This window comes from Mauremys reevesii, linkage group 1, assembly GCF_016161935.1.
Source record: "Mauremys reevesii isolate NIE-2019 linkage group 1, ASM1616193v1, whole genome shotgun sequence".
NCBI lineage: Eukaryota > Metazoa > Chordata > Testudines > Geoemydidae > Mauremys > Mauremys reevesii.
In genome coordinates this window covers 191,146,989-191,161,865 of record NC_052623.1, presented here as the reverse complement: position 1 = coordinate 191,161,865, position 14,877 = coordinate 191,146,989, and the positions used below count along the sequence as shown (strand labels likewise).

General features: G+C 42.1%; 1 protein-coding gene across 3 annotated transcripts in view; it reads left to right on the top strand.

Moving 5' to 3' along the window:
• The window catches only part of CRYBG3 (crystallin beta-gamma domain containing 3), a 160,491-nt gene that overhangs the window by 55,747 nt on the left and 89,867 nt on the right, over nt 1-14,877 (top strand). For all 3 annotated transcript variants that reach the window (XM_039521838.1, XM_039521828.1, XM_039521845.1), the window contains exon 2: nt 1,100-1,178. In XM_039521838.1, coding sequence (XP_039377772.1) covers nt 1,100-1,178 — 79 coding nt within the window. The remainder of the gene's footprint in view (nt 1-1,099; nt 1,179-14,877) is intronic.

Below are 14,877 nucleotides of genomic sequence, written 5' to 3'. Positions count from 1 at the left end.
AGACTTCACTATTCCTGGTTATTTTAAAAGAAGCAGGTGTAGAGGCTTTTTCCTTATTTTCAAAAAGCCAACAACTTTCAAATCTGCTTTTACATATCATAAAGAAACATACAATGACAGAAATGTGCCTTTCACCTGTAGTATGAATCTAAGTAGACTGAGAAGGCTTTATTGAGTAAGAGATACACTGGATGATGTTGATCTTACTATAGCAGTGTTTCATAAATACAGGGTACCTTGGTATAAGACTGTCTTCACAAATTGTTGAGACGTCACCAAGTGAATTTTTCTTCTTCCCTATTTTTGCGTGCAGGGGGGTGAAGGTAAGAGTGAGATTGGTTTGGATTGTTGGCATATTACAGTCAGAACAGGCAGCAATGACTATAGTTAAGGTTGTCTGACAATTCCCATTATGGGACCCTGTTTTCAGTTGCTTGTAACTTAAACTGTTTTGGCTGAAAATTTCATGCCAATTTCTTGCCTAAGGCTGAAGTTTTTTGGGAAAGTTTCAGCAAAAATGGTCTGCTGTTCCCAAGAAAAAGAATAGGGGGAAAAGTGTGTTGGTTTTGTTCCTGTTAATAAACTAGTTGTAAGAATCTTTTGAGAAGCTCTAGCATATCCCTGCTTTGGAACAGGGACTTAAACTTTAGCAGAGTGGTTGCCCTGGTGTCAGTGTTGTGCCTTTTGCTGTCCCTGTGAAATTTGGCCAAATTATAAGCTTCTGTCTGGAAAAAAAAAATCACAGTTTGGACATGCTTAGAGGTTTGTTAGTTTGACAGCTGAAATCTTTGAAGATTCCATCTGCACTGAGCGTGCTCCATTTCCTCATAGCTCCAGTGTGCCAGCCATATTGTGCATGCACCATCCCGATATAGCAACTGAGCATGCTCCGTCCCAGTGTTGCAGGCAGGATTTTGTATTTTTTTTAAAGAGTAAATATGTGCAACATGCTTTTTGTTTTTGTTTTTTTTAACCAAAAAAACCCAAACAAACAAACCTTTCAGCCTTGTTTTTAAGTTGCACGATGCAGCGCCTCTTGTGCCTATTGCTCTGCCTATTGCAGGTCTTTAAAATAGTTAAATTTATTTTTGATTTTCAGCTTTGCAAATAAGGAAGATGAATCCATCAGTGCGAAAAGTGATAAAAAGGAAAGAACACTTCTCCCTGAGCTGTTAAAGGTATGATTTTATTTATTAATTTTCACTGAGCCAGTGTTTACTGCTTGCCTTCCTCCTTCCCCCTTTTTAAGTAGTAGTATTAGTACTGTTGTTGTTTAATATTTTTACCGTGGTGGTGCCTAGGGATTGAGTCTCCACTGTGCTAGGCACTGATATACACAGAAAAAGACAGTGTCCGTTTCAAGCCCCTGATAGAAAGTTTACTTGGTCGTGCCTCAGTGCAAGGGGCTGGACTTGATGACTTCTTGAGGTCCCTTCAGTCCCAACATTTCAATGATTCTGAAGTCCCTACCCTTGCTTACAATCTAAATAAATGCAAATTTAATGCTAATGAAACATGCAGGATTCACAGTCTTGGAGAAGAAAGTTATAATTTTATCCAAGGAACAGGAATTTTGCCAAGTGCCTCCCTAATGCTTCTTCCATGTGAACTAGAAGTACCAGTCTTCTCTATGCGGTGATGGCATCATTTTAAAACAAACAACCTCGAGGGGCCTCAAATCACACAAGTTACCAACCAAAACTGTATGATCTTTCTGCTGTAATCCTTGTCCTCCTCCTCTTCCTCATTACCAATGTTAAACTTAAGAATGGCCATACTGGGTCAGACCAATGGTGGCCAACTTGTCATGCTTCAGAGAGAATGAGCAGGTCAGTTATTTAGTGAGTCATCCCCTGGAGCATCTCAGGCTTAGGGCCATGAGGTTGTGTCCCTGACCATCTTGGCTAATAGAAATTGATGCACTTATCCTCCATAAACTTATCTAATTCTATTTTGAACCCATTTATAGTTTTGAACTTCACAACATACCCTGGCAATGAGTTCCACAAGGTGACTGTGTGTTGTGTGAAGAAGTACTTCCTTTTGTTTTCTTAAACGTGCTGACTGTTAATTTAATTGGATGACCCCGGGTCTTGTGTTATGTGAAGGGGTAAACTACGCTTCCTTATTCACTCTCTCCACACCATACATGATTTTATAAATCTCTGTCATATCTTCTCTTAGTCATCTGTGTTCCAAGTTGAACAGTCCCAGTCTTTTTAATCCTTCCTCATATGGAAGCTGTTCTATACCCCTAATAATGTTGCCCTTCTCTGTACGTTTTCTGATTCTAATATATCTTTCTTGATATGAGGCGACGCTTCATCTTATTGTGTCTTAATCTGTGCCCCAATCCTGCAAAAGGACCTATAGTCTCATGTGGTCAGGACCTTCTATTGTAAGAGGTTTGGGGCAGAAACACTCTTTTGCCTGCAGAGTGCCATTCACGTTTATTTTAGGGTATATATAATTACATACAGTGCTGCTACTCTCTCTGCAACTTTTCTCAAGATTGCCTCTGCCCCTCTGTCTCTAACTGATCAAGTGGGATGACTTTTAGGGGTGAGAAGGTGGTTCATTCTCTAGTCACATCCATTCAGTTTTTTGGGTGTCTGCTCAGACAATTCATGAGAGTACAAGCTAGTGCAAACTATAATGTGGACACCTGTCATTTCAGGTAGGTCACTGCACAGAAGATGTCTTTCAGATGCTACTGACCTGCACTGAATTTACTATTGCTGAGTGTTGAAAATATACAGAGAAAAAAATGAACCTTTCCCAAAAGACTTACAGTCTGTGTCTGACCTACAATACAGACACAAAACATGCTAGGGAACCAAGTGAGAAACAGTCTCAGAACAGTGGCTCTTTTTCTCCCTTTTAAAGAACACACACACACAATATCTTTCTACAGTGGATTATTGGTGAAAAGTTTTATACAGAAGTTGGTTTTGAGGAAGGATTTGAATGAAAAGAGAGGGGCATTTGGTGTGTCTGAATAGAACTGTTAGAAGCATAAGGGGTATTTAGGATGAAATATGAAAATGAGAAGGTTTCTAAGGGAAAGAATGAGCAGGATGTGTGGGTGGATCAAAGGGGCCATCAGTTGTTTGAACCAGTGACCTAGTGGTTTCTTGTTTTTACTGACTATTGTGTTATCCTGGTTTAAAACAGAACAAAAAACCCCACCAAACCTCATTTGTTTTTTACTTTGCAAAGAATACTACTAATTCAGCAATTATCATTTTGATTATGTCTATTGTAATTACAGCAAATAATGAAATTCTCTATGCAGAGTCTGCTTCAGCCATCTTTTCTTCAATGTTGTACTAAAGATTGGTATGAACGAAAATTCTGAGAGAGGGTTCTGGCTGCAAGGAATCTAAACTTAAATACTCTCCATCATGTTGGTAGAGTTCCTTGTTTAATAATTTCACCTTTTATTTGTGGTTTTATAATGTGCATCACATTATTTCCTGTGGTAATTCATTGTGCCTGTGTCTGAGAGTTGGCTTTTTAAGGAAGGTGCAGTGTTCGTATTGTCAGAATGCTGGTCATTTCCTGAGTATCTCAAGGATGCCTGTGGAGTTAGTTAAACTGCTCTTCCTCAGTGTCCTTATGTGACTTACCTGGTGGGTCCTTAGAGCATCCCCGGATGTTTCTTTGTAGACTGTGGCTCAAAATAATTGTTAGTGTACTTTAGAAGTATGTAGTATACAATGCCAAATAAACTATTTTCTATCTATGCAATTTATTAAAATTACAGATAAGAACATAAGAACATAAGAAAGGCCGTACCGGGTCAGACCAAAGGTCCATCTAGCCCAGTATCTGTCTACTGACAGTGGCCAATGCCAGGTGCCCCTGAGGGAGTGAACCTAACAGGCAATGATCAAGTGATCTCTCTCCTGCCATCCATCTCCATCCTCTGACGAACAGAGGCTAGGGGACACCATTCTTACCCATCCTGACTAATAGCCATTTATGGACTTAGCCACCATGAATTTATCCAGTCCCCATAATTGGATGATGTTGAGATGGAGGGGGAAAAAGATTGATTTTGCTTAAGGTTTAAAGTTAATTCAAACAGGGCCTCATTGTACCATACTTGATGTCAGCCAAGTTGAGCTGTCTCCTGTAAAGATCCTTAATAGATTAAAGTATTGCTACCCAGTTCAAAGAAATTGTTGAGAGACTCAGTGGTTCAGCAATTTGAGTCATGGATAATGGTTGGTGTTGGAAGACAGACATTCCAGTTTTATTGGATTTTTTTTTTAATTCTTCTGAATAGTCCTTATACAGTTGCTCTTTCACAAATAGTTGAGATTTCTAGGTGGGTTGTGTGCATACACCCATGCACATATGGGTGGAGGGTGGCCCATCGAACTAAAAGTGGGATATGAGTCTGTGACTGGTTCAGATCCAGTTGAGGTTAGTTGTGGATAACGCTCATTACCATCTGATGACTATTTATGAGCCTGTATAAAATCAGTTGGTCATCTGTCAGATTCCTGGTGGCCACATGTCCATGTGGTGGTGTTTTTGTACACTTATTAATGGTCTCAGCAGAGAGAAGGATAGAATAGCCTGGAGGTTAGAAGTCCCTTTCCCTCCAAAGCAGAGGTTATCTCTACAAATCAGAGTTGATGAACTGGCTGAAGTGAGGTAAAAAACTTGTACAACTGTTGTACTTTTGTGTGGCTGTACTGAGATTTTCAGTTTCCAGTGCTGTCAGATCTGCATCTTTCACACATACTAAATGTTTTTCTGACTTTGATGAAATTTCCAGCCCATAGGGTGAAGTTTATGTAATACATGAATGTGGTCATCTTCTGAAATTCTAAAATCATTCTTTTAGCTATTTACGTGGGAAAGTATGTTAGTCAGCCTTTGTTTGATCAATATCCAGGAAACGTTTTTGAATTTTTATTTGTTATACGCATTGACCTCACCCTTTAATTCACTACCAGAAGGTACATTGCTAATTGACATTACTTATTTGCAGATTGTGTTACAGCCAGGGCTGTAAACATGGTTCTTTCTGAATAAATGTTCCATTTAGAAAAACAGCTTTTCAATGCCATTATTATTAATAAACATATAGCTCCATAGAGGTATATAGTGCTTGAGCATTTTTGGTCTCTGCATTGCAGGAGTACAAAATCAGTGTTGTTATTATTAATTTTGTTGTTGTCTTTATTTATTATTACTTAAAATGGGCCACTTCTTTTTTTTTTCCTGGAACAGATATTAATTTTTTTTTGTTTCACCTTAAAATGTATGTGGGATTTTTTTTGACAGTTTTTCTATAAACCTCTTAAAACAGTGATTTATAGTTGAAATGCAGATCTACTTAACTTCAGCTCTACTACCAGCTGTTCCACAAATACTTGTACTGTGAAATACTTGTACTAGGTCTGAAAATGACTTGGTGGTACAGTTTTGATGGAGAAATTGCAATGTGCACTTTTAGAAAGGTTTGTAGCTCTACTTTTAAACATTAAAAGTAAAAGTATCATTTAAAGGTAACATAAATATGGCCCAATTTGTGCTCTTGCCATAATGGTAGAACTCAATGTCAAGGAGCGTGACTGTACAACTCTTAAGTTCTGGCTTAATTAACATATGTTATGAAGACAGCTGTACATTTTTGTTGCCTTCACAGATTAGCTACACCTAATGGGCCTGAATCTCATCTCATTTTCATCTGTGTAAATTCCATCCCTGTAAAATGTGTCACATCAAGATTGGGACCAATATCTTTGCAAGCTTACTACATGCTTTTTTAAAGTAAAGTTCTAATTTATGTTGGCTTTGAATGTGTTAACACAAGGTAACATTTCTTAGCTGGAGTATGGACTCTTGCTGGATACATGTTTATGGGACTTAATTAGTGAAGCTGGAGAGAGGAACTACTTCACTTCTGGGAGATCAGGGGGCTGGAGCAGTACTGCCAAATGTGAGTGTTCAAAAATCATGAAACTGCCTTAAAAATCTTGATTTTAAAAAAAAAATATGTGGCGGGCTTTTATTTGCCTTCTGGCTTTGAGCTTTTAGGGTTCACGTTTTCAATCTTTTCTCTTCAGCCATGAGGTCTAGAAACGTTTGTTTTTTTTTAAGCTGAGATTCTCACATTATGACATGATTCCAGAAGCTAGGACTTTAAAATAAATGTCAAATTATGAGATTTTCAATAAAATCATGAGAGTTGGCAACATTGCAGCAGTAAGGCTATTCAGGAGGATCCTTCCTAAAATCTCTAATTCTGTAATGGTGACATTCACCCAGATGCAGAAGGCGTGTCTTATGAGGCCCTTCAGGAAGGAGAAGCTTGGACCACAAGCTCCCTCACCAGAGGTGGCATGAGGAACATTGGGTAGAACTTAGAACAAGTTGGTACCAGAAGACCCCTTTGGGGGCAGATTAAACACAGTATCTTCACTTACATAGTCTGCTGGTAGAATGTGTGTGGGGGTGAACATCAGACCTTCCCACCCCACTTATTATATGCAGCCTGATTGCTCAGTCTTTGTGAAAGGAAAAGATGAATTTCACTCTTACTGAATAATTATTTTTAAAAAGTCAAAGGAATCATCAGTTATATGGTAATGGGCTACCAAAAAATGCACCTAAAAACATGTTCATTGAAAAAAGAAACAGAACAGTTATATTGTCAAGATTTAGAGATGAAAGAGAATAAGCGAGTCAATTAATTCATGTCTTCTTAATTACTACAGTAGATCCATCTGTAAAGAAGAGAAATGAGTACTAACTCCAGATCTTCAATCAGAGAGATTTACTATAGTGCCAGGCAAAAATCAGGAACAAGAAACTTGAAATAACCATCCAAATGTCAATGGAACTTTATTTTAAAACTTCAGTTTGTCTTTCTAGAAGCTTTTATTGCTTTCAGGTTTTCCCTTAAAGGTGACTTATAAAGAATGTTGTGTTTTATATGGGGCCTTTTTTGCTGTCTTTTTATTTAAAAAAACAAACAAACACTTTTCCCTGCTTGTTTTCTGATCTCAATAACATCGTCTGGTGTTCCTTAATTTTGATAGGATACCTTCTGAATGTGTTAGCAACTGCTTATTGTGAACTCATAGCACCTTAATCGACAGGGCAAGGGTGTTGAATCTTTATTACGGACCATCTTGTGTCCAAAATGTTGACTAGCCTTAAAATTAAGTACTTGTTAAAAGCAAATGGAAAAATTAAAGTCTGACTAAAAATCCTTTCCCGTTGCGGAACTTTCATTTTAACTAAAGCAATGTCATCATTTCATTAGTTTTCCGGGCATCAGTGTCTTCCTGGGCAAACAAGGCGAGAATTGTTAATATAATAAAAAGCAGAAAAAAGTTTTTGTTTTTTGGCTATTTTTAAACATCAACCTTATTAAGTCTTCTTTATGCAGAATAAAAAGCCCTAAAAGGTGCATGAGCCAGTTATTTTCTTTCACAAAATATCTTTACAAGATTAATTTCACTCTTAAGATACTGGATTCTCATTCTTTGTTTAGCTTTTAATGCATTTTTTTCTGTGGTGTGTCTTGATTATCTTGTGTTTTTAATTATTTTAAAAGTAATTATAGATTTTAGGGCTGGTAGAGACGTCTTGTTTTATTATCTCCTCTCAAATGGAAGATAGTATCAAAAGGGGCAACACTCTTTTTCTTCACTGATGAGAGAAAATCTGCTGACAGTAGTTTTGCCATAGCTATTCTCTGTGGGAATATATAGGTCTGCCAACTACTCCAACCATTTCTTGGTGAATTTTGTTTAATGTACAGTGTTTGAACAACTGCAGCACATAAAATTAAGCTAAAATTGGATACTCATGAAAAACTTGTAAAATAAAGTGAAATTAGTTAAAGCCTTAACTCTGATCTTTCTGTCTTAACATGGCATCTCACAAGGTCACACTGGTTGGGGCAATAGTCCCTAATCATGCTACTTTGTAGATTTGTGGTGCCTTTCATACAAGGATCTCAAAACACTTTACTTACACTAACGAATAAAGTTGTAGAGCAATACTGTGAGGTAGGTAAGAATGCTGTGCATTTCACATAGGTAAACTGAGACACTGCAAGGTTAAGTGACTTGTCCAAGGTCATGAGATGAGTTGGTGAGAACCCAGAAGTCTTGACTCCCAGTCCTCTCCTCTTACCATTACATCACACTGTATCTCAACCACAAAATGATGTATTTTAAGCGGGGCTGTTGATTAATCACAGTTAACTCAGGCGATTAACTCAAATATTAATCACAATTAAAAATTAATCTCAATTAATCACCGTTTTAATCACACTGTTAAACAATAGAATATCAATTGAAATGTATTAAATATTTGTGGATGTTTTTCTACATTTTCAAATATATTAATTTCAGTTATAATAGTTATAGTAGAGAGGGCTCACTTTATAGTGTGTGTTTTTATTACAAATATTTGCACTGTAAAAATGGCAAACAAAATAAATAGTGTTTTTCAATTCACCTCATACGAGTACTGTTGTCCAATCTCTTTATGGTGAAAGTGCAACTTACAAATGTAGATTTTTTTTTGTTACATAACTGCACTCAAAAAAAAAAAAGTAAAACTTTAGAGCATACAAGTCCACTCAGTCCTACTTCTTTTTCAGCCAATCGCGAAGACAAAAAAGTTTGTTTACATTTACGGGCGATAATGCTGCCCGCTTGTTGTTTACAATATCACCTGAAAGTGAGAACAGGGATTCGCATGGCACTTTTGTAGCCGGCATTGCAAGGTATTTACGTGCCAGATAGGCTAAACATTCGTATGTCCCTTCATGCTTTGCCCACTATTCCAGAGGACATGCTTCCATGCTGATGATGCTCATTAAAAAAATAATGCATTAATTAAATATGTGGCTGAACTCCTTGGTGGGGGGGAGAATTGTATGTCTCCTGCTCTGATTTACCCACATTCTGCCATATATTTCATGTTATAGCAGTCTTGGATGAGGACCCAGCACATGTTGTTGTTCGTTTTAAGAACGCTTTCACATTAGATTTGACAAAATGCAAAGAAGGTACCAATTTGAGATCTAAATATAGCTACAGCACTTGACCCAAGGTTTAAGAATCTGAAGTGCCTTCCAAAATCTGAGAGGGATGAGGTGTAGAACTTTCAGAAGTTTTAAAAGAGCAACGCTCCGATGCGGAAACTACAGAAACCTAACCACCAAAAAGGAAAATCAACCTTCTGCTGGTGGCATCTGACTCAGATGATGAAAATGAACATCCGTTGGTCCGCACTGCTTTGGATGGTTATCGAGCAGAACCACTTATCAGCCTGGACGCATGGCCTCTGGAATGATGGTTGAAGCATGAAGGGACATATGAATCTTTAGCTCATCTGGCACGTAAATATCTTGCAATGCCGGTTACAATAATACCATGCAAATGCCTGTTCTCATTTTCAGGTGATATTGTAACCAAGAAGCGGGCAGCATTATCTCCCATAAATGTAAACAAACTTGGTTGTCTGAGCAATTGGTTGAAAAAGAAGTAGGACTGAGTGGGCTTATAGACTCTAAAGTTTTACATTGTTTTATTTTTAATACAATTATTTTTGTACATAATTTTACATTTGTAAGTTGAACTTTCATGATAAAAAGATTGCACTACAGTACTTGTATTAGGTGAATTGAAAAATACTGTTACTTTTGTTTTTTACAGTGCACGTATTTGTAATAAAAATAAAGTGAGCACTGTACATTTTGTATTCTGTGTTGTAATTTAAATCAATATATTTGAAAATGTAGAAAATATCCCAAACTGTTTAAATAAATGGTATTCTATTATTGTTTAACAGCACGATTAATTTATTTTAATAGCTTGACAGCCCTAATTTTAAGTGATAATTTGCTGAGGTATAATGGTAATAAAATTAAAATGTTATGAATATGCTTGCAAGGTGTGCTCCCTCCACAAAGTCCAGTATAATAAAACAGATAATTAACAATGGATTGTCATGGTGCTGTCTAGAATTTCCGCTTCATAATCGGTGCTCATTTAGGGAGGGAGTTAGAATCTAGTCAGAAGTGTCTCACTGTTATGGCTGGAAGCTGTGTCTTTTGTTCATGGAAATCTGTGTTTTAATGCTTTTAGTATTTTCATTTCATTCACTTGTTGGGATAATGGAAGAGATTGTACTCTTGGCAGATTGACACATACCCTGCTAAATTAGCGCCTCTGGCAACTTGAACTGCTGCCCACTCAGTTACTGAGAGAAATCAACAATCAATGGTCACAAATAGCCGCTCTTTATATTTAATGATAAATAAGCCCTATGGCCAAACAGTCTGTCTTTAGGGTATTACTGTATCTTTGGGACTTGATTCGGCACGTCAATGGGACTATTTATGGTACCAGTGAACACTGTCCAATTGTGTGTGTTGGATCAGCCCCTTAGCCGTTAATGAAATGTCCTTAATCTTGGTTTGAGTCCAGTTATTTGTCTTGCGTTATATTCTTGGATTACCTTTCCCCACTAGTTGGGTTGCAAATGAAATGAGCTTTGAGGCAGGGGGACTGGAAAATGAAAGTTGTGGGTGGGGGGCAGTGCTGCCTCTGTTGTGCTCTCAAAGAGATGGGAAGTTGTGCATGAGTGTTCCAGCAACAACAAAGGCGTATTGGATGTAAAGACAGTGCAGTCTCGCCTCATTAATTTGGATACTCCAGTGCCACAATATATACATTTAAAAGACAGAACAGGAGCAGTGTTGCTTGTACAATGCCTAGCACAGTGGGATCGTGATCTAGATTGGAGGCTCCAGGGGCTACCGTATTGCAAAAGATAAAGAAAATAATTAACAAAAATACCTTCTTAGAGCACAAACAAATGTGAGGCAAGGGGGAGACTATTTGAAATATGAAGGGGAGGATTGATACACTTGTGTGTTGGGAAATGATAGCTTTGCAGAGCTTCTGTTGTCAGACTTAATATGTGCATTAAAATAATACATGTTGACTTGCTGCAATTTAAATGTTTCTCAGGAGTTTTGCTGTATCAGCATAGGCACACCTGCCTGCACATCTTACTGTTAAAGACTGAAGCCTACTTTCACATGGAACCCCCCAATTACCCTGAATTGTGTAAGCGATTCAGTGTTTGTGCAAGCAGAGACTACCAAACAACTTTTCAATGGGCCATGAATCATGATTAAAACTAAAGGGCACAAGCTTACAGGCTTTCTGTGCACAGAGCTGCCACAGTAGGAGCTTTGTGTATGGAGAGTGTGCAGGACTGGACTCCTGGTCCCCAGAAGTGCAAGATTAATTCACTAGCTAACCCACTGTGGTGCCTGGCTTCTGAAAACACATCTTCCTCTTCAAAATAAATGTTTTTTACAAAAATTGAAAGTAGAAGAAATCTGTTGTGAATTAATAAATGTTGTCGATCAGTAAGTAAACCAAGCAAAAAAATTCTTACATAAAGTACTTAGTTCCTGCTAGATGGGAATTTAGTAATGTGCTCTCCCTTGGGCTTCATCTGCATGCTACTTGTAAAGTTTGACTAATGCAGAATATGGCAGCCTGCTTGCTTGGAAGTGCCATGTGCAGAGAACTTCCCTGCTGCATTCAGAGAGCCATGCTGCTTTCTAATTCACTTCCAGGGACATAGGCGGCGAGTTCTATGGGCCCGTGGAGCCCAGGCCCCACCAATAATCCCGAGGGTGGGCCCAGCTCCACCAATGTTTGGGCCCCAGGCCCTGTGCTCCGGGGGTCCCCGCGCCAGCAATGTGGGCGCTCTTACCTCAGCGGCAGCTCTCCCCAGCCCCGGAGAGGCTCCGGGGCTGACTGCCCATTGGCTGGGAACCCCAGCCAATGGGAGCTGCCGGGGGCGGTGCCGGAGCTGCCTGGCCGCGCCTCCACAGCAGGGAGGGGGAGGGAGCCACAGGCAGCGGCTCTCAGCGCTGGGCAGAGCAGCAGCAGGGTCTGTCACTGTCAGACAGACACAGCCGGTGAGCTCTGGGGGCAACCAGACACACACACACAGCTTGGGAGGGGGCTGTGGGACAGAGACACACACGGACACTGCCAGGGGGTTGTGGGACAGACAGACACAGCCAGGGATGATGGAGACAGACACACACAAGGACACAGCTGGGGTTGTGGGCAGGGCCAGCTCTAGGTTTTTGCTGTCCCCTTCCCAGTCCTGGGCTCCCCTGTACCCTCCTGCTGCCCCAGTCCTGGGCTCTCCCCACCCACACACACCCCTGTCACCACAGCGCTGGGCTCCCACCAGTGCCCTCCTCCACCCTGCTGCTGCCCTAGCCCTGGGCTCCCACACCAGTGCCCCCACACCTCCTTCCGCCCCAGCCCTGGGTCACTGGTAACTCGCTCCCAGGGTGGGTCGTTCAGCCGGAATTTTGGATGTGCACAAAACACAGACAGGATTGGTTATATGGTTACAGAGCTGCAGTAAAGTGGAACAATTTTCAGCTTGTGTGATTGGAGGATATCTGGATGCATATTATAAGACTGTCCTCCATAAATGAGGAAAAGTTGAGGAGCCTTTATTATTCTTTTGTTCCACTCTTTCTTTCTATGGGGAACTTGCCAATGCAATCTCACTGTCTTCCTTTCAAACAAACAAAAAGGCAATGGCTGTTGAAAGTAGCAATTCCAGTGCTAATAAGCATTTCTTGCTCAATTTTATCCTACTTTTCTACAGCAAGTTACAGTGGATCAGTATATTTGATTTGGGAGAAATGAAGTAAAGCTGCCCAAATGGAGCTTGAGGACTCCTGAATTTTGAGGTGTTCAAATCTGGAAGGCAGGTGCTGTGGGTGGAAGAGGGCTGTGGGCTCCATGGGGGAGCATGGCAGCAACTGTCTGTAGCTGCACGGAGCCAGACATTCTGGTCTGAGTGGCATAGTGTTTGGGGTTGGAGAAGAGGTTCGGGCAGTCAAGGGACAAGGAGCAGGGGTTGGATGGGGCAGAGGTTCAGAGGGGCAGTCAGGGGACAGGCAGCAATTGGATAGGCATGGGAGTCCAGGGGCTTATCAGGGACAGGTAGGGGTGGGGTCCTGGGGAAGTTGGGTGGGGTCTCAGGAGGGCAGTTGGGGACAAGGGAAGGGAGGCTTAGATAGGGCTGGGGTTCCAAGGGGCAGTTAGCAGTTGTCTCGGGAGGGGTAATCGGGGACAAGGACCAGTGGTGCTTAGATAGGGGTGGGGTCCTGAGGGGCAATTGGGGCAGGGGTCTGGGGAGGCAATCAGCGGCCAGGGCTGGGATTCAAAGGGCTCTGGGCTGCTGGCAGCGGGAGCCCTGAGCCCTTTAAATCCCAGCCGCCGCCACAAAGCCTGCGGGCAGCACAGAGCCCTCTGACTCCCGGCCGCGGCTGGGATTTAAAGGACTCAGGGCTCCCCGCGGCTGCCCGCAGCCCAGAGCCCGTTGAATACCAGCCCCGGGCCCCGGAGTGCCCCCTCCCCAGACCCCTGCCCCAATTGCCCCTCAGGACCCCCACCCCCTATCTAAGCACCACTGGTCCTTGTCCCCCGATTACCCCCTCCCGAGACCCCTGCCCCTAACTGCCCCTTGGGACCCCAGCCCCTATCTAAGCCTCCCTTCTCCTTGTCCCCAACAGCCCCCTCCTGAGACTCCACCCAACTTCCCCCCAGGACCCCACCCCCTACCTGTCCCCTGATAAACCTCCTGGACTCCCATGCCTATCCAATTGCTGCCTGTCCCCTGACTGCCCCTCCGAACCTCTGCCCCATCCAACCCCCAGCGCTCCTTGTCCCTTGACTGCCCCCCGGAACCCCCGACCCCGTCTCCCAACCCCAAACTGCTTACTGTGCCACTCAGACCAGCGTGTCTGGCTCCATGCAGCTCCAGACAGTTGCTGCCATGCTCCCCCATGGAGCCCACAGCCCTCTCCCACCCCCAGCACCTGCCTTCCAGATTTGAACACCTCAAAATTCAAGCTCCGTTTGGGCAGCTTTTACTTCATTTCTCCCAAATCAATTTCCCCTGCAAGGTGCCAACTGAAGGTGTTGGAAAACAGAGAGATCGGGTGGCCTCCTAATGCCTGGAAAAGAGACAAAGGCCAGAGGAGGGAGTGTCAGTGCCTGTGCGGACTTCTGGGAAGTGCATGGTGTGGAAGGGGATGCTGTGATGCTTTGGAACAACTCCATACAAAGCCAGTCAGGACTCTGGGGGAGCCTCTCTCGGAGCATACTGTCTCCAGGGCAAGAAGCTTACACCTTCCTGGGTCTGACCTCAGAGCATTCAGCTTGCCCTTCCACATCATGCACTTTCCACAGCGAGTCTGCCCAGGCGGGTCCTGGGGCAACCAGAGGTCCCTGCACCCCAACTCCGCAGTCAGATGTGACTCTCAGCCAGACAGTAAAACAGAAAGTTTGCAGGTAAATATGCCCAATGGTCTGGGATGAGATCTGAGTTACTACAGAGAATTCTTTCTTGGGTGCTGGCTGGTGAGTCTTGCCCACATGCTCAGGGTTTAACTGATCACCATATTTGGGGTCGGGAAGGAATTTTCTTCCAGGGCAGATTGGCAGAGGTCCTGGAGGTTTGTTGCCTTCCTCTGCAGCGTGGGGGACTGGTCACTTGCTGGAGGATTCTCTGCACCTTGAGGTCTTTAAACCACGATTTGAGGACTTCAATAACTAAGACATAGGTTAGAGGTTTGTTACAGGAGTGGGTGGGTGAGATTCTGTGGGCTGTATTGTGCAGGAGGTCAGACTAGATGATCATAATGGTCCCTTCTGACCTTAAAGTCTATGAGTCTATGAGATGACGGGAACACAGTTTAAACAGAGCTTGTTGGTACAGAAAACAGAACCCCTCTGTCAGGTCTATCTTAGGGGGTGGGGAGCCCAGAACCAAGTT